The sequence below is a fragment of the Sparus aurata genome, chromosome 20, assembly GCF_900880675.1.
Source record: "Sparus aurata chromosome 20, fSpaAur1.1, whole genome shotgun sequence".
In the NCBI taxonomy this organism is placed as follows: Eukaryota; Metazoa; Chordata; class Actinopteri; order Spariformes; family Sparidae; genus Sparus; species Sparus aurata.
This window is the reverse complement of record NC_044206.1, coordinates 23,490,353-23,510,935: the sequence shown is the minus strand read 5'-3', so window position 1 is coordinate 23,510,935 and position 20,583 is coordinate 23,490,353. Positions and strand designations below refer to the sequence as shown.

Sequence of the window (20,583 nt, the reverse complement as noted above, 5' to 3'; positions counted from 1 at the left end):
ATCTCATAATCTTGGAGTTTATTTCATAATTATTCTTTTTCTATCACATGGTTTGATTTTTTTTATCCAATAATTCTGACTTTACTTTACTTTTTAATAGAATTACTTTATTGATCCCAGACTGGGAAATTATTTATTATTATTTATCTCATATTTCGGATTTGACTCGTTAGAACAAAATGATCATAATTGTCTAATTTTTTAAAATCATAACTCTGACTTTCTCATATTAATGACGTTTTATATCACATTTGTGGCTTTTATCTCGTTAGTTTGACTTTTTATAGAATTATTATCACATTTATTCCCCCCAAATTTCTATTCTTTTATTATTTTTCGATCTCTTTTTAATCATTTTCCTTATTTAACTGGCGGAAATTGACTTCCACATATCAAATAATACCTCAAAAAACACAACTCACATTACATCAGATTTGTATTATTCGATACTGTAAATTATGGGATTTTTAAAGGAATATTTCTGCATTTTACGGGTGAAACAAATACCAGAGACTCACAAAAAGTTGTCTAATTATCCTTGAATTAAAATCCTCCTCACTGATGATGATTGTCGCTTATTTTAATATTAATCTCAGTTTTTGTTGGTTCACAGTGTTTCGTCTTCTCTGATGAAGTCATATGTTTCTGTAAATGTGTGTATCGATGATATTGATGAATGAACGCTCTGTGTCCAGCAGGAGACGTGAAGCGGAAGTTCCCGCAGAGAGAAAGTGAAAGTGACTGCGGCCTCTGACGCTCATTCATCAGAAGAGATCAGTGACATTTCACCATGTTTCAGCTCCAACATGGAGGACAGAGGGGGATTCTCCTTCACACGTTAGTTCACACGTTACAGCAACATTTTCAGCCTCGGTCAGAACATGAAAACCAGTCACGTCGTTTTCTGTGAGGAGTCGTGAAGCGGCTGCAGGTCGGACTAACACCTGTCTGAGGATTAGATAAGACTTTTATGACTTTATCATCAAATGTTGCAGCAGCACAACGAGAAAGTGGGAAAGAACATGAGAGATATAAACATAAAGCAATAAAGACATAATTACAAGGCTAGAGTGAAAGTGACGTGATCATAATATTACATTCGTATACATTTTGTTTTTATTTCTGCTTTATGTGGGTCTTACTGCTATAATCATAATAGCACACTGAACTATGACTAAATAAAGTCCTACAATAAATGTCTTGTCTTAACCTCTAAATATGTTACTAATGAATTTAATCAAATATGGTCGTCGTTCCCTTAAAATCACAAAATGTTCCCATGTGTTAATTTTGTTTTTATGCTTGAGCGTCGTTTTCTATCATATTTATTCTCAGATGAGCCTTTTATTTTTGTGTAACGCTGCATTTCAGCTTCTATTACATTTGGATGCAATTTTTTTGTGTATCATAAATATGTCACACGGACACGAACAGCGCTAATCCGGAATATGAGATGAAAAATCCGAAATATGAGAGAAAAAGTCAGAATTATTCGATAAAAGTCAGAATTGTGAAATGAAAAAAAAATATTTTTTCGATCTTATGTTTGTTTGGCGTTTTCGTGATATTTTAGCTTTCCTGTGATATCCGTTTTACATTTCTTTAAATAAATCAAAAGTCAGAATTTCGAATTAAACTCCAAAATTGCAAACAACAAAAAAACAAAAAACAAACTCAACTGTGAGATAAAACGTCAGATTTATGTTGTGGTCGTGATATTTCTCCTCTGCTCTGATGTCTGTCTGATGTTTTATCGCGGGAGATTTTGTTCTTACGGACTCCAAATCCGAAACGTGTGACGTCATCCAGGCAATGCGGAGCGTCCGAAGCCGCAGGTGTATGTATGGAAAATGAAATAGGTGCTACAGTATAAATGAGGCGCTGCAGGTCTGCTCCAACACAACACCAGGACACATCCCAGTCTGCTCCATACAAACAGCACCTGGATCAGTTTGAAGATGCTCAGCAGGATCTTGTTGCTGTGCCTGTCTCTCAGTGTGAACAGTGCAGCCTCCTCGCTCAGCTGCAGATGGATCACGGCTGGTAAATTCAGACAGCACAATAAAGAGTATCTGAAGCTGCTGAATACCATGGTGAGTCTTTGTTTACTGGATGATGTTCACTGGATGACTTTACTTTACTGTGTGTTTCCTTAACACATGACGTGTGTGTGTGTGTGTGTGTGCTGCAGGCTAATAACTCCACTAACAGCACTGAGGATGATGAAGTGAAGAACACCTTCCCTGATCATCTGTACAGCCAGGCGTCCAAAGCATCAGTAAGTCCTCCTCAGCTGTCCTCTGCTGCAGCTCTGCATGGAAACACAACAAGTCATCTTTACTTTTTATACTTTTTATAGAAAACTACAGAGAAGACAAAACTTTATTTATCACTGTATTGTTACCACAACTGAGTAGCCAGTAAATTATTGTACATTTACAGTATGTGCAACATTAAAATGCTTCATTATTATTTAATTTTGAAAATTTTGATATTTACTGTGAAAACCTGGTGATTGTTAAAAGTGTCTTCTTCTTCTTTGTCTTCATCATCATTTTCTTCTTCCTCCTCTTCTTCTTCTTCTTCCAGGCTGAGGATAAACTTGCCTTCACAGTTCAGGTTCTGAATGAGATGTCTGTCCTGTTTGAGGAGGATCACAGCTCGGCATCATGGGAGGAGAAGACAGTGGAGAACTTTGTCAACGTTGTGACCCAGCAGGCCGACGAGCTTCGCTCCTGTGTGAGTCTCAGTGTGGATCAACATCACCTCACTTGTTCTCTGACATTTAAAAGTTACAGACGTGCATCAGGCTGCTCTGACTGATCTGCTGCTGTGTGTTCATTTAGATCGGGAGCCACGGACACAAGAAGAAGAACAAGAAGCTGCACATGTACTTCCAGAGACTGTCCAGCCATGTCCTCAAGAGAATGGTAAGCTTCTCCATCTATCTTTCTATTGAAACTATCTATTGATTGATCTATCTACAGTATTGATCATGTTTTAATCATGATGGTATTCTTCTGTGTGCAGGGCCACAGTGCTGAAGCCTGGGAGCTGATCAGGGGGGAAGTCAAAGCCCATCTAGAGAGATTATACCTGCTGGTTACATCTGCAACCAGAACCAACCAAGACCCGTCACATTAACCATCTGTTCAACTATTTATTTATTTATTTATTTATTTATTTATCTAATTATGGAGCAGTTTCTGTTCATCTCTTGATGATCATGCATATTTATTACATTTATACTGAGCACAAATGTATGTATGTATCTATTTTTATACCTTCAAAGTTGTAATCAATAAACATTTTTTACCAGTAAATAGAAATGTGTTTATCATTTTTATTACTGTTATATAAAAAACAGATGCAGGTTTTTGTATGTAATGAGTCTGATCAAACATCACGCAGGAACATGTGGCGCGTCGTTCAGACTTATATTGTAACACCTGATGTCTGATGGAAATTCAACTTCTCGGGTGAGAACTTTAAAACTGAACTTTTAAACTCTCAGTTGCTTCACAGATATTTATAAATACATTCTAATCTTATATTTTTTTATTTTTGCACAAAATGGCCAGAAAAAAATCTGAAGGGTCTCAAGCTGATTAAGATAAGAAGAAAAAAGAAAAAAACTTTCTGTAACAAAAGTGTATGTTTACTTTTATGACTGTATTCTAATTTTTACCTTTATTGTGAGCTTATGGAAAACGTTGTCTTTGTGAGTCATACAAACTCCTAAATGATCAGCCAGATGGGAAATGACCTCATGTTCATATAAAGTCAAAACATATGACAAGACATGAACATTGTGTCATCTGAAAGGGTGTTAAACAATGAGTTTTAGAAAATAAAGATTCAGCGTCTGAATCTTTGAAAAATGTCCATGAATCTCAGAACATCTAGCATGCACTTTAGCCGGCATGGACTCCACAAATTTGTCGTTTGCAAGAACTACTGGAAGACCAAATATGACCAAAGAGTCTTGACTGTCCACAGTCACCTGATGTCGACCCCATTGAACATTTACGGGTTGAAGGCTGCGAGGTTAAGTACTCTGTGACATCACAGGAAGCTTTGTGGAACACAGTCAGCAGGTTCTGCATTAACTTGTGAAGTCCATGCAAGCTTAAGTGCACGTTGTCAATAAAGCAAAGGGGCATACTAAATAAGATATAGATATCTGAAAATTCACAAACATCTAAAAGATTAAATTTTTTTGCTCCAAGTGTTAAGCTGTTATAATTTGTAATTAACAAATATTACAATAGATATTATCATCAGCTTCAGCAGGTGTAAACACTGTAAATACTCATCAGACATCAGGGGTTACTGCAGAAGTCTGAACGAGGCTCCACGTGTTCCTGCAGGTTGTTTTAATCGGACTCAACAAAGAGAAAAACTGCATCCATCGTGTTTTTGTCACAGGAATTAAAACAATAAACACATTTTTATTTGCTGGAAGAATTTTTATTGACCATGACAAGAAATATAAAAATAAATACAATATTCTTTTGATGAAAATGTGAAAAAAAGCTTGTTCAACAGCTCAGTAATAAATAAATAAAAATGTTAATAAATACATAGATAAATAAATAAATAAATAGATTAATAGTTGAACAGATGATTAATGTGACAGGTGCTATGCCCTGTAGTAAAAAGAGGACCCAAATGCAGATTCCAGGACTTTGATCTTTGCTTTCGCAAAAGTCTTTATTGGTTTCACGAGCTGTGACGTAGAGAGCGGCAGGCACTTCGGGCGAAGTCCCCGAGGAGGAGTGTGACGGCGGCGGCTCGGGAGTGGCGGACCACATACACCGGAGAAGCGTAGCGCTGGCACGCCGGGGGGTGGAGAGACAGACACCGGAGGAGCGGAGCGCTGGCACACTGGAGGGTGGAGAGCGGTTGCTGGCAGCGGAAGTGCAGAGGGCTGGGAGGCTGGAGCGGAGAGCACAGGGAGCCGGCGAGGTGGAGAACACTAGAAAGCACATGGAGAAAGAATTTAATAAACTCGTTAGAGTGACCGAGGTGGAAGTAGCGACGGTCGAATCTGGAGCCAAGTACCACATCGGAGAGATATAATCATCTGGCAGCGGGTCTCCCCTGGCTGGTACTGGGGAGCGGGGATCCGATGGCGATCACCCAGTCGCTGACTCCGCCTAGTGACCCGGACGATGGATTCCCGGGCCAACCTCCAAACCTCCCTACAGCGGGTGATGTGTTTCTGAACAGACGGGAATGCGACGTCGCCCTCCTGGGTAGAGAGAAGGGGCGGCTGGTAGCCGTAAGCGGCCATGAACGGAGACATCCCAGTAGCTGCGCTTACCAGGGAGTTGTGGGCGTACTCTACCCACGGAAGAAAAGAGGACCAGGAAGAGGGGTTACGGGCAGTGACGCAGTGGATGGCGGTCTCAAGGTCCTGATTGGCCCTCTCAGTCTGGCCGTTGGACTGCGGATGATAACCAGAAGTGAGGCTGGAGGTGGCGCCGAGCGCCTTCCAGAAAGCTTGCCATACCTGCGACGTAAACTGTGGGCCTCGATCAGAGACGAGGTCGGAGGGGAGCCCATGGAGCCGGAAGACGTGGAGGACGAACAGTTCAGCGGTCTCGGTGGCGGATGGGAGCTTAGCCATGGGGATGTAGTGGACCATCTTCGATAAGCAGTCAACTACGGTGAGGATGACGGCGTTCCCGGCAGAGGGAGGAAGGCCGGAGACGAAGTCCACCGCAATGTGGGACCAGGGACGACCGGGGACAGGCAAGGGTCTGAGGAGACCGGTGGGGGGTCAGTGGGAGGGTTTACTTCGGGCGCAGAACACACAGGCAGCCATGAACTCTGCCACGTCCCTGGCCTGGCCGGGCCACCAAAAGTGCTGGCACAGGAACTGTAATGTTCGTTTCGCTCCGGGATGGCATGTGAGTCTGGAGGCATGTCCCCACGTTTACACCTGCGACCGGACCTTCTCCGGAACGAATAGTCGATTAGGGGGCCCGGTACCAGGATCTGGGTGTCTTCCTTGAGCCTCCCGGACTGTGTTCTCGATCTGCCAGGTGGCAGCGCCGAGGACCTGGGGAGAGGGCAGGATAGGCTCAGGGTCAGCCGTGGTTGCGTCAGGGGAGTACAGGCGGGAGAGCGCATCAGGCTTCCCATTCTTGGAGCCTGGGCGGAAAGAAGGAGAGTACTGGAAACGATTAAGGAATAGCGACCAGCGAGCCTGTCGGGAGTTGAGTCTCTTGGCTGAACGCAGGTATGAAAGGTTCTTGTGGTCGGTCCAAATAAGGAAGGGCTCGACAGTCCCCTCCAACCAGTGACGCCACTCCTGCAGCGCCAACACCACGGCCAGGAGCTCTCTGTTACCCACGTCGTAGTTCTTCTCAGCAGGAGAGAGGCGTCTGGAAAAGAAAGCACAGGGGTGTAGTTTATTTGTAGTGGGGTGCCACTGGGAGAGAATGGCCCCCACCCCGGAGTCTGAGGCGTCCACCTCCACCACGAACTGTCGAGCCTGGTCGGGGTGTAGGAGAATGGGGGCGTGAGTGAACAGAGTCTTTAGCTTGTTGAAGGCTAGGTCGGCTCCTGCAGATCACGTAAAAGGAGAGGCAGGGGAGGTGAGCTGGGTTAACGGGGCTGCAACTCGGCTGTAGTCCCGGATGAACCGGCGGTAAAAGTTCGAACCACAGAAACCGTTGAAGCTGCTTTCGTGTGGTAGGTGTGGGCCACTCCTCGACGGCTCGGATCTTGGCTGGGTCAGATTGAAGCCTCCCTTGCGCAATCACAAAGCCCAGGAAGCTAACCTGAGTGGAATGAAACTCACACTTCTCTGGTTTTACATTGTTTGTTGTCGAGGAGGCGCTTCAACACGAGCCGCACCTGTTCAATATGCTCGTCTAAGGTTCTGGAAAAAATCAGAATGTCATCTAGATAGACAAACAAAATGATTTAACATGTCTCTGAGGATGTCATTAATCAAAGCCTGAAAAACAGCAGGAGTGTTAGATAGGCCAAACGGCATCACCTGATACTCGAAGTGTCCCAGCGGGGTGTTGAAGGCCATCTTCTACTCATCCCCCTCTCTGATGCAGACCAGGTGGTAGGCATTTCGTAAATCCAGTTTAGTAAACACTCTGGCGTGACACAGAGGTTCGAACGACGGGTCTATGAGGGGCAGCGGGTACCTGTTCTTGATCGTTACGTCGTTTAATCCTCTAGTCAATGCAGGGGCGGAGACTGCCATCCTTTTTGCCTACGAAGAAGAAGCCCACACCGAGAGGGGATGAGGAAGGCCGGATTAACCCTGAGGCTCGGGATGAGTTCATGTACTCCTCCATCGCCTCTCGTTCAGGGCGGGACAGGTTGTATAGCCGACTGGACGGGAGTGGAGCACCAGGAAGTAAGTCTATGGTGCAGTCGTAAGGTCGGTGTGGTGGTAGGGACACTGCTCGCTCTTTACAGAACACTGTGGCCAAGTCATGGTAGCACTGAGGCACTAGAGATAGGTTAGGAGGAGCTGGAGTGACGGCGCAGGAAGGCCGGACAGTGGTGGCGGCGGAGCGCAGGCAGTGGGAGTGGCAGAACACGCTCCAGCTGGAAACGGAGGCGGAATGCCAGTCAATGTGTGGATTGTGGAGGCGTAACCAGGGGAGACCCAAAACTACAGGAGAAGAAGGGGAAGAGATGACATAAAGTTGTAGGTGCTCCCGGTGGTTACCGGAAATTATCAGCAACAGAGGAGCAGTGCGGTGGGTGATGGTAGCCAGGCGTCGGCCATCCAGGGCGTTAACCATTTTAGGAGAGTTGAGGCTTTCAATGGGAATTAGCGATTGTTCGACTAATGAAGAGTCAATAAAACTGTCACCTGCCCCGGAATCCTCAAAAACATGAATAGGTAGTGACTCACGTGACCACTGGAGAGAAGCCAGGAGGATGATGCGAGCAGTAGGGCTGGGGGAGGAGGTTGTGTGGCTCACCAATGTGCCCTTTGTTACGACCAGGGCCTAGGGGAAACCCTGGTGCAACAAGTGTGTTAGACTCCCCCCTTCCCCATCCTCCAAGCACCAGCATTTTTAAATAGTTTTATTCAAAACAAACACAATTTCAATAATCAATTAATCATGCATGCTGGCAGTCCGAGTGAATGGAGGAGAGAGCCCCACAGGAACTGGGAGGAGCCGGCCTTTAAACCCATGGCTCCAGGAAAGCAGCCAATCAGCTCCACAGGGCAACCTACAATCAGACACACCTGCAACCAATCTCACACACACACTCATACTCACACAGGTAAAAGAGGGATATTAAAAACAGACAAACTTTTATGACCACTAGGGCCGTAACACCTCCCCCCTTCAAACTGAACATTTCTCCTTAAAGAAATGTTCAAGTTCATGCAGTGCAATCGGGTGTTGATCACTCACATGTCTGTTCCCCCCTTAAAACCAGTCTACATGAAAACACTTCTGCACAGGACCAAAATCAAGTCTGTGGGTGCCACTCCCACAAACAAAATGGCCACCACCATGAGGAGAGAACACAAAAAGCAAATGCACCAACTGTGGTAACAGACACACACCAAAAACAGCAACAGGTGCCCAACACAGTGGAGTGCAACAGCCACCACAGAAAAGGCATCACTGTATATTCAACACTACACACAAATGTTGCCAGCTTACACCTAAGCTGCAACCACAAGTGACCCAACAAAAGTGAACTGCCACTACCACACCCAAAATGGACACCTTGTGATCTCCAACCACACGTTACTGTAAAAGGAGTGTAACAAAAAGAGACAAGTGACCAGACAAACTGGGAAGCCACATGCACCACTCAAGATCCACTGATCTGGGGAGTGACAACATGCCAATCACACTAATTAATACACTAAATCAGTACACCTATTTGACCACACCAAAAGTGGACTGCAACAACCACACACAAAAGGCATCACTCTGTAGTCACTACACAAAATGTTGCCAGCTTACACTTAAGCTGCAACCACAAGTGATCCAACAAAAGTGGAGTCCAGTTACCACAACCAAAAGTCACTGCAGGCAGGTATTAATTAGGGCCACACCTCACAACGTGACCAACACAAAAGCAGCCATCTCACACAACACAACGTTGCTGTGCAAATTATAAAACGAAGGGAAACTGTAGAGACACCCCAACTTTACCTGCCTACAAAAGGTGGCTAACTCACCTAGCTGGTCTTCAGTGGCTTGCCGAGCTCGAGGCGTCTTTAAACGCTGAACTCAGTGAATCACCGGAGACCAGGAACCTAGTCAACTGCGAAACACTGAAGCGTACCCCCACCCAGGATTACCACCAAAAATAAGAAAGGCAAAATAACAAAAGGTGGCAAATTCTTGAAAATGCCCAGCAGCTTACTGGTCAGGGTGCTCAGACAGACACACAACATGCAGCAACAACTTAACAAAAGAGATGACCACTACACTTAACTAAAGGCCCCCGAGCTCGTAAATAAATAGATAAATAGTTGAACAGATGATTAATGTGACAGGTGTTATGCCCTGTAGTAAAAAGAGGACCCAAATGCAGATTCCAGGAGTTTTAACTTTGCTTTCGCAAAAGTCTTTATTGGTTTCACGAGCTGTGACGTAGAGAGCGGCAGGCACTTCGGGCGAAGTCCCCGAGGAGGAGTGTGACGGCGGCGGCTCGGGAGTGGCGGACCACAGACACCGGAGAAGCGGAGCGCTGGCACGCCGGGTGGTGGAGAGACAGACACCGGAGGAGCGGAGCGCTGGCACACCGGAGGGTGGAGAGCGGTTGCTGGCAGCGGACGTGCAGAGGGCTGGGAGGCTGGAGCGGAGAACACTAGAAAGCACACGGAGAAAGAATTTAATAAACTCGTTAGAGTGACCGAGATCGAATCTAGAGCCAAGTACCACATCGGAGAGATATAACCATCTGGCAGCATGTCGAGTGCGGCGCAAGGTCTTATCAGCAGCCGCTGATTGCCGATCTGCTGCAGGTGTGTGTGTGACGCTTGTCACGGCCACAAAGCTCCGCCCGGCCTCTCCAGCACCTCTGAGAAAACACAACGCCCCAAGCACTGCAAAATAAACGAGATATGACAACAGGTCTCAGTTGGTTCTGGTTGCAGATGTAACCAGCTGGTTTGCTCTCATCAGATGGACTTTGACTTCCTCCTTGATCATCTAATTATGCTTGAATTAAAATCCTCCTCACTGATGATGATTGTCGCTTATTTTAATATTCATCTCGGTTTTTGTTGGTTTACAGTGTTTCGTCTTCTCTTGTGACGTCATATGTTTCTGTAAATGTGTGTGTCATGATATTGATGAATGAAGGTGTGCAGCAGGAGACGTGAAGCGGAAGTTCCCACAGAGAGAAAGTGAAAGTGACTGCGGCCTCTGACGCTCATTCATCAGAAGAGATCAGTGACATTTCACCATGTTTCAGCTCCAACATGGAGGACAGAGGGGGATTCTCCTTCACACGTTAGTTCACACGTTACAGCAACATTTTCAGCCTCGGTCAGAACATGAAAACCGGTCACATCGTTTTCTGTGAGAAGTCGTGAAGCGGCTGCAGGTCGGACTAACACCTGTCTGAGGATTAGATAAGACTTTTTATTATCAGATGTTGCAGCAGCACAACGAGAAAGTGGGAAAGAACATGAGAGATATAAACATAAAGCAATAAAGACATAATTACAAGGCTAGAGTGAAAGTGACGTGATCATAATATTACATTCGTATACATTTTGTTTTTATTTCTGCTTTATGTGGGTCTTAATGTTATAATCATAATTATATTTTTTCTTTTTTATTTCTCTCCTTGTGCACTTCAGTTTCTAATCTCATTTTACCTTTTGTCTGAACAATTAAAATAGGTTAATGTTTCTAAAATCACATACTTGTTTTTATAAAAATATTTGTTTTAATTCCTACATATTTATTTTGTTTTTAAAAGGACAAAAAACACACATAGACAAAAATGTGACTGTCACACCAGAGGCTGCGGGCGTCACAGTGACGTAACGCAGCCCGCACTACTCACTTCCGCTTTCTCTTTCTTCTTCGGTGTTCGGACACACTGCAGTCAGATGCTGATAGATGCATGGTGACGACACAGCACACTGAGCTATGACTAAATAAAGTCCTACAAGAAATGTCTTGTCTTAACCTCTAAATATGTTGCTAATGAATTTAATCAAATATGGTCGTCGTTCCCTTAAAATCACAAAATGTTCCCATATGTTAATTTTGTTTTTATGCTTGAGCGTCGTTTTCTATCATATTTATTCTCAGATGAGCCTTTTATTTTTGTGTAACGCTGCATTTCAGCTTCTATTACATTTGGATGCAAACATTTTTTGTGTATCATAAATATGTCACACGGACACGAACAGCGCTAATCCGGAATATGAGATGAACAATCCGAAATATGAGATGAAAAATCCGAAATATGAGATGAAAAATCCGAAATATGAGATAAAAAGTCAGAATTATTCGATAAAAGTCAGAATTGTGAAATGAAAAAATAAAAATAAAAATGAAAATGAATAACTATGAAATAAACTCCAGGACTGAGATTTATTTATTTATTTTAATGACCATGACGGTATTTTATTTCGTTCATTTTTTCGATCTTATGTTTGTTTGGCGTTTTCGTGATATTTTAGCTTTCCTGTGATATCTGTTTTACATTTCTTTAATAAATCAAAAGTCAGAATTTCGAATTAAACTCCAAAATTGCAAAAAACAAAACAAACAAAAAACAAACTCAACTGTGAGATAAGACGTCAGATTTATGTTGTGGTCGTGATATTTCTCCTCTGCTCTGATGTCTGTCTGATGTTTTATCGCGGGAGATTTTGTTCTCGCGGACTCCAAATCCGAAACGTGTGACGTCATCCAGGTATGCAGAGCGTCCGAAGCCGCAGGTGTATGTGTGGAAAATGAAATAGGTGCTACAGTATAAATGAGGCGCTGCAGGTCTGCTCCAACACAACACCAGGACACATCCCAGTCTGCTCCATACAAACAGCACCTGGATCAGTTTGAAGATGCTCAGCAGGATCTTGTTGCTGTGCCTGTCTCTCAGTGTGAACAGTGCAGCCTCCTCGCTCAGCTGCAGATGGATCACGGCTGGTAAATTCAAACAGCACAGTGAAAAGTATCTGGAGCTGCTGGATACCATGGTGAGTCTTTGTTTACAGTCACTGGATGATGTTCACTGGAGGACTTTACTTTACTCTGTGTTTCCTTAACACATGACGTGTGTGCGTGTGTGTGTGTGTGTGTGTGTGTGTGTGTGTGTGTGTGTGTGTGTGTGTGTGTGTGTGTGTTTGTGTGCTGCAGGCTAATAACTCCACTAACAGCACTGAGGATGATGAAGTGAAGAACACCTTCCCTGATGATCTGTACAGCCAGGCATCCAATTCATCAGTAGTAAGTCCTCCTCAGCTGTCCTCTGCTGCAGCTCTGCATACATTATACTTTTATAGAAAACTACAGAGAAGACAAAACTTTATTTATCACTCTATTGTTACCACAACTGAGTAGCCAGTAAATTATTGTACATTTACAGTATGTGCAACATTAAAATTCTTCATTATTATATCATTTTGAAATGATATTTACAGTGAAAACCTGGTGATTGTTAAAAGTGTCTTCTTCTTCTTCTTCTTCTTCTTCTTCTTCTTCTTCTTCTTCTTCTTCTTCTTCTTCTTCTTCTTCTTCTTCCAGGCTGAGGATAAACTTGCCTTCACAGTTCAGGTTCTGAATGAGATGTCTGTCCTGTTTGAGGAGGATCACAGCTCGGCATCATGGGAGGAGAACACAGTGGAAAACTTTGTCAACGTTGTGACCAGTCAGGCCAACGAGCTTCGCTCCTGTGTGAGTCTCAGTGTGGATCAACATCACCTCACTTGTTCTCTGACATTTAAAAGTTACAGACGTGCATCAGGCTGCTCTGACTGATCTGCTGCTGTGTGTTCATTTAGATCGGGAGCCACGGACACAAGAAGAAGAACAAGAAGCTTCACATGTACTTCCAGAGACTGTCCAGCCACTTCCTCCAGAGAATGGTAAGCTTCTCCATCTATCTTTCTATCTATTGATCGCTCTATCTACAGTATTGATCATGTTTTAATCGTGATGGTATTCTTCTGTGTGCAGGGCCACAGTGCTGAAGCCTGGGAGCTGATCAGGGGGGAAGTCAAAGTCCATCTGGAGAGATCATACCTGCTGGTTACATCTGCAACCAGCACCAACTGTGACCCGTCACATTAACCATCTGTTCAACTATTTATTTATTTATTCATTTATTTATCTAATTATGGAGCAGTTTCTGTTCATCTCTTGATGATCATGCATATTTATTAAATTTATACTGAGCACAAATGTATGTATCTATTTTTATACCTTCAAAGTTGTAATCAATAAACATTTTTTACCAGCAAATAGAAATGTGTTTATCATTTTTATTACTGTTATATAAAAAACAGATGCAGGTTTTTGTATGTAATGAGTCTGATCAAACATCACGCAGGAACATGTGGGGCATCATTCAGACTTATATTGTAACACCTGATGTCTGGTGGAAATTCAACTTCTCGGGTGAGAACTTTAAAACTGAACTTTTAAAATCTCAGTTGCTTCACAGATATTTATAAATACATTTGAATCTTATAATTTTTCACTTTTGCACAAAATGGCCAGAAAAAAATCTGAAGGGTCTCAAGCTGATTTTTGCCTTTATTGTGAACTTATGGAAAACGTTGTCTTTGTGAGTCATACAAACTCCTAAATGATCAGCCAGATGGGACATGACCTCATGTTCATATAAAGTCAAAACATATGACAAGACATGAACATTGTGTCATCTGAAAGGGTGTTAAACAATGAGTTTTAGAAAATAAAGATTCAGCGTCTGAATCTTTGAAAAATGTCCATGAATCTCAGAACATCTAGCATGCACTTTAGCCGGCATGGACTCCACAAATTTGTCGTTTGCAAGAACTACTGGAAGACCAAATATGACCAAAGAGTCTTGACTGTCCACAGTCACCTGAGGTCGACCCCATTGAACATTTACGGGTTGAAGGCTGCCAGGGTTAAGTACTCTGACATCATAGGAAGCTTTGTGGAACACAGTCAGCAGGTTCTGCATTAACTTGTGAAGTCCATGCAAGCTTAAGTGCACGTTGTCAATAAAGCAAAGGGGCATACTAAATAAGATATAGATATCTAAAAATTCACAAACATCTAAAAGATTACATTTTTTTGCTCCAAGTGTTAAGCTGTTATAATTTGTAATTAACAAATATTACAATAGATAGTATCATCAGCTTCACCAGGTGTAAACACTGTAAATACTCATCAGACGTCAGGTGTTACTGCAGAAGTCTGAACGAGGCTCCACGTGTTCCTGCAGGTTGTTTTAATCGGAGTCATCAAAGAGAAAAATCTGCATCCATCGTGTTTTTGTCACAGGAATTAAAACAACTTTTTTATTTGCTGGAAGAATTTTTATTGACCATGACAAGAAATATAAAAATACATACAATATTCTTTTGATGAAAATGTGAAAAAAACCTTGTTCAAAAGCTCAGTAATAAATAAATAAAAATGTTAATACATAGATAAATAGATAAATAGTTGAACAGATGATTAATGTGACAGGTGTAATGCCCTGTAGTAAAAAGAGGACCCAAATGCAGATTCCAGGAGTTTGATCTTTGCTTTCGCAAAAGTCTTTATTGGTTTCACGAGCTGTGACGTAGAGAGCGGCAGGCACTTCGGGCGAAGTCCCCGAGGAGGAGTGTGACGGCGGCGGCTCGGGAGTGGCGGACCACAGACACCGGAGAAGCGGAGCGCTGGCACGCCAGGGGGTGGAGAGACAGACACCGGAGGAGCGGAGCGCTGGCACACTGGAGGGTGGAGAGCGGTTGCTGGCAGCGGACGTGCAAAGGGCTGGGAGGCTGGAGCGGAGAGCACAGGGAGCCGGCGAGGTGGAGAACACTAGAAAGCACACGGAGAAAGAATTTAATAAACTCGTTAGAGTGACCAAGGTCGAAGTAGCGACGGTCGAATCTGGAGCCAAGTACCACATCGGACACACACACACACAGGTGTGTCACTGGAGGAGACAGGATTGAGCTGAGAGACGTGAAACGTGGAATGCACTGGCAGGGAGGCGGGCAGCTTGAGGCGAACAGCAGCGGGACCGACCAACCTCTCCACCTCGAATGGTCCCAGGAACCGAGGAGCCAGTTTGCGGGAATCCACCTGGAGGGGAAGATCCCGGGCAGAGAGCCACACCTTCTCCCCTGGCTTGTACTGGGGAGCGGGGATCCGATGGCGATCAGCCAGTCGCTGACTCCGCCTAGTGACCTGGACAATGGATTCCCGGGCCAACCTCCAAACCTCCCTACAGCGGGTGATGTGCTCCTGAACAGACGGGACGGCGACGTTGCCCTCCTGGGTAGAGAGAAGGGGCGGCTGGTAGCCGCAAGCGGCCATGAACGGAGACATCCCAGTACTTGCACTTACCAGGGAGTTGTGGGCGTACTCTACCCACGGAAGAAAAGGGGATCAGGAAGAGGGGTTACGGGCAGTGACGCAGCGGATGGCGGTCTCAAGGTTCTGATTGACCCTCTCAGTCTGCCCGTTGGACTGCGGATGATAACCAGAAGTTAGGCTGGAGGTGGCGCCGAGCGCCTTACAGAAAGCTTGCCATACCTGCGATGTAAACTGTGGGCCTCGATCAGAGACGAGGTCGGAGGGGAGCCCATGGAGCCGGAAGACATGGAGGACGAGCAGTTCAGCGGTCTTGGTGGCGGATGGGAGCTTAGCCATGGGGATGTAGTGGACCATCTTCGATAAGCGGTCAACTACGGTGAGGATGACGGAGTTCCCGGCAGAGGGAGGAAGGCCGGAGACGAAGTCCACCGCAATGTGGGACCAGGGACGACCGGGGACAGGCAAGGGTCTGAGGAGACCGATGGGGGGTCAGTGGGAGGGTTTACTTCGGGCGCAGAACACACAGGCAGCCACGAACTCTGCCACGTCCCTGGCCTGGCCGGGCCACCAAAAGTGCTGGCGCAGGAACTGTAATGTTCGTTTTGCTCCGGGATGGCATGTGAGTCTGGAGGCATGTCCCCACGTTTACACCTGCGACCGGACCTTCTCCGGAACGAATAGTCGATTAGGGGGCCCGGTACCAGGATCTGGGTGTCTTCCTTGAGCCTCCCGGACTGTGTTCTCGATCTGCCAGGTGGCAGCGCCGAGGACCTGGGGAGAAGGCAGGATAGGCTCAGGGTCAGCCGTGGTTGCGTCAGGGGAGTACAGGCGGGAGAGCGCATCAGGCTTCCCATTCTTGGAGCCTGGGCGGAAAGAAGGAGAGTACTGGAAACGATTAAGGAATAGCGACCAGCGAGCCTGTCGGGAGTTGAGTCTCTTGGCTGAACGCAGGTATGAAAGGTTCTTGTGGTCGGTCCAAATAAGGAAGGGCTCGACAGTCCCCTCCAACCAGTGACGCCACTCCTGCAGCGCCAACACCACGGCCAGGAGCTCTCTGTTACCCACGTCGTAGTTCTTCTCAGCAGGAGAGAGGCGTCTGGAAAAGAAAGCACAGGGGTGTAGTTTATTTGTAGTGGGGTGCCACTGGGAGAGAATGGCCCCCACCCCGGAGTCTGAGGCGTCCACCTCCACCACGAACTGTCGAGCCTGGTCGGGGTGTAGGAGAATGGGGGCGTGAGTGAACAGAGTCTTTAGCTTGTTGAAGGCTAGGTCGGCTCCTGCAGATCACGTAAAAGGAGAGGCAGGGGAGGTGAGCTGGGTTAACGGGGCTGCAACTCGGCTGTAGTCCCGGATGAACCGGCGGTAAAAGTTCAAACCACAGAAACCGTTGAAGCTGCTTTCGTGTGGTAGGTGTGGGCCACTCCTCGACGGCTCGGATCTTGGCTGGGTCAGATTGAAGCCTCCCTTGCGCAATCACAAAGCCCAGGAAGCTAACCTGAGTGGAATGAAACTCACACTTCTCTGGTTTTACATAGTTTGTTGTCGAGGAGGCGCTTCAACACGAGCCGCACCTGTTCAATATGCTCGTCTAAGGTTCTGGAAAAAATCAGAATGTCATCTAGATAGACAAACAAAATGATTTAACATGTCTCTGAGGATGTCATTAATCAAAGCCTGAAAAACAGCAGGAGTGTTAGATAGGCCAAACGGCATCACCTGATACTCGAAGTGTCCCAGCGGGGTGTTGAAGGCCATCTTCTACTCATCCCCCTCTCTGATGCAGACCAGGTGGTAGGCATTTCGTAAATCCAGTTTAGTAAACACTCTGGCGTGACACAGAGGTTCGAACGACGGGTCTATGAGGGGCAGCGGGTACCTGTTCTTGATCGTTACGTCGTTTAATCCTCTAGTCAATGCAGGGGCGGAGACTGCCATCCTTTTTGCCTACGAAGAAGAAGCCCACACCGAGAGGGGATGAGGAAGGCCGGATTAACCCTGAGGCTCGGGATGAGTTCATGTACTCCTCCATCGCCGACTGGACGGGAGTGGAGCACCAGGAAGTAAGTCTATGGTGCAGTCGTAAGGTCGGTGTGGTGGTAGGGACACTGCTCGCTCTTTACAGAACACTGTGGCCAAGTCATGGTAGCACTGAGGCACTAGAGATAGGTTAGGAGGAGCTGGAGTGACGGCGCAGGAAGGCCGGACAGTGGTGGCGGCGGAGCGCAGGCAGTGGGAGTGGCAGAACACGCTCCAGCTGGAAACGGAGGCGGAATGCCAGTCAATGTGTGGATTGTGGAGGCGTAACCAGGGGAGACCCAAAACTACAGGAGAAGAAGGGGAAGAGATGACATAAAGTTGTAGGTGCTCCCAGTGGTTACCGGAAATTATCAGCGACAGAGGAGCAGTGCGGTGGGTGATGGTAGCCAGGCGTCGGCCATCCAGGGCTTTAACCATGTTTGGAGAGTTGAGGCTTTCAATGGGAATTAGCGATTGTTCGACTAATGAAGAGTCAATAAAACTGTCACCTGCCCCGGAATCCTCAAAAACATGAATAGGTAGCGACTCACGTGACCACTGGAGAGAAGCCGGGAGGATGATGCGAGCAGTAGGGCTGGGGGAGGAGGTTGTGTGGCTCACCAATGTGCCCTTTGTTACGACCAGGGCCTAGGGGAAACCCTGGTGCAACAAGTGTGTGAGACCCCCCTTCTCCATCCTCCAAGCACTAGCATTTTTAAATAGTTTTATTCAAAACAAACACAATTTCAACAATCAATTAATCATGCATGCTGGCAGTCTGAGTCAATGGAGGAGAGAGCCCCACAGGAACTGGGAGGAGCCGGCCTTTAAACCCATGGCTCCAGGAAAGCAGCCAATCAGCTCCACAGGGCAACCTACAATCAGACACACCTGCAACCAATCTCACACACACTCATACTCACACAGGTAAAAGAGGGATATTAAAAACAGACAAACATTTATGACCACTAGGGTCGTAACACCTCCCCCCTTAAAACTGAACATTTCTCCTTAAAGAAATGTTCAAGTTCATGCAGTGCAATTGGGTGTTGATCACTCACATGTCTGTTCCCCCCTTAAAACCATTCTACATAAAAACACTTCTGCACAGTACCAAAATCAAGTCTGTGGGTGCCACTCCCACAAACAAAATGGCCACCACCATGAGGAGAGAACACAAAAAGCAAATGCACCAACTGTGGTAACAGACACACACCAAAAACAGCAACAGGTGCCCAACACAGTGGAGTGCAACAGCCACCACACAAAAGGCATCACTGTATATAACACTACACACAAATGTTGCCAGCTTACACCTAAGCTGCAACCACAAGTGACCCAACAAAAGTGAACTGCCACTACCACACCCAAAATGGACACCTTGTGAACTCCAACCACACGTTACTGTAAAAGGAGTGTAACAAAAAGAGACAAGTGACCAGACAAACTGGGAAGCCACATGCACCACTCAAGATCCACTGATCTGGGGAGTGACACCATGCCAATCACACTAATTAATACACTAAATCAGTACACCTATTTGACCACACCAAAAGTGGACTGCAACAACCACACACAAAAGGCATCACTCTGTAGTCACCACTACACAAAATGTTGCCAGCTTACACTTAAGCTGCAACCACAAGTGATCCAACAAAAGTGGAGTCCAGTTACCACAAAAAAAAAGTCACAAAAGTTACTGCACGCAGGTATTAATTAGGGCCACACCTTACAACGTGACCAACACAAAAGCAGCCATCTCACACAACGTTGCTGTGCAAATTATAAAAAGGGAAACTGTAGAGACACCTCAACTTTACCTGCCTACAAAAGGTGGCTAACTCACCTAGCTAGTCTTCAGTGGCTTGCCGAGCTCGAGGCGTCTTTAAACGCTGAACTCAGTGAATCACCGGAGACCAGGAATCTAGTCAACTGCGAAACACTGAAGCGTACCCCCACCCAGGATTACCACCAAAAATAAGAAAGGCAAAATAACAAAAGGTGGCAAATTCTTGAAAATGCCCAGCAGCTTACTGGTCAGGGTGCTCAGACAGACACACAACATGCAGCAACAACTTAACAAAAGAGATGACCACTACACTTGACTAGAGGCCCCCGAGCTCGTAAATAAATAGATAAATAGTTGAACAGATGATTAATGTGACAGGTGTTATGCCCTGTAGTAAAAAGAGGACCCAAATGCAGATTCCAGGAGTTTTAACTTTGCTTTCGCAAAAGTCTTTATTGGTTTCACGAGCTGTGACGTAGAGAGCGGCAGGCACTTCGGGCGAAGTCCCCGAGGAGGAGTGTGACGGCGGCGGCTCGGGAGTGGCGGACCACAGACACCGGAGAAGCGGAGCGCTGGCACGCCGGGTGGTGGAGAGACAGACACCGGAGGAGCGGAGCGCTGGCACACCGGAGGGTGGAGAGCGGTTGCTGGCAGCGGACGTGCAGAGGGCTGGGAGGCTGGAGCGGAGAACACTAGAAAGCACACGGAGAAAGAATTTAATAAACTCGTTAGAGTGACCGAGATCGAATCTAGAGCCAAGTACCACATCGGAGAGATATAACCATCTGGCAGCATGTCGAGTGCGGCGCAAGGTCTTATCAACAGCCGCTGATTGCCGATCTGCTGCAGGTGTGTGTGTGACGCTTGTCACGGCCACAAAGCTCCGCCCGGCCTCTCCAGCACCTCTGAGAAAACACAACGCCCCAAGCACTGCAAAATAAACGAGATATGACAACAGGTCTCAGTTGGTTCTGGTTGCAGATGTAACCAGCTGGTTTGCTCTCATCAGATGGACTTTGACTTCCTCCTTGATCATCTAATTATGCTTGAATTAAAATCCTCCTCACTGATGATGATTGTCGCTTATTTTAATATTCATCTCGGTTTTTGTTGGTTTACAGTGTTTCGTCTTCTCTTGTGACGTCATATGTTTCTGTAAATGTGTGTGTCATGATATTGATGAATGAAGGTGTGCAGCAGGAGACGTGAAGCGGAAGTTCCCACAGAGAGAAAGTGAAAGTGACTGCGGCCTCTGACGCTCATTCATCAGAAGAG

General features: G+C 45.9%; 2 protein-coding genes across 2 annotated transcripts; both read left to right on the top strand.

Annotated features, from left to right (window-relative positions):
* The first annotated feature begins 1,958 nt into the window (after positions 1 to 1,958).
* On the top strand, positions 1,959 to 3,144 carry LOC115571542 (interferon a3-like). Its single transcript, XM_030400990.1, has 5 exons — positions 1,959 to 2,093; positions 2,192 to 2,278; positions 2,590 to 2,739; positions 2,847 to 2,930; positions 3,031 to 3,144. Exons 1-5 carry the CDS (start codon positions 1,959 to 1,961, stop codon positions 3,142 to 3,144), a joined length of 570 nt encoding a protein of 189 aa, XP_030256850.1.
* An 8,899-nt stretch (positions 3,145 to 12,043) lies between these two features.
* On the top strand, positions 12,044 to 13,271 carry LOC115571541 (interferon a3-like). Its single transcript, XM_030400989.1, has 5 exons — positions 12,044 to 12,178; positions 12,339 to 12,425; positions 12,726 to 12,875; positions 12,983 to 13,066; positions 13,158 to 13,271. The coding sequence occupies exons 1-5, from the start codon at positions 12,044 to 12,046 to the stop codon at positions 13,269 to 13,271; spliced, it is 570 nt and encodes a 189-aa protein (XP_030256849.1).
* The last annotated feature ends 7,312 nt before the right edge of the window (positions 13,272 to 20,583 follow it).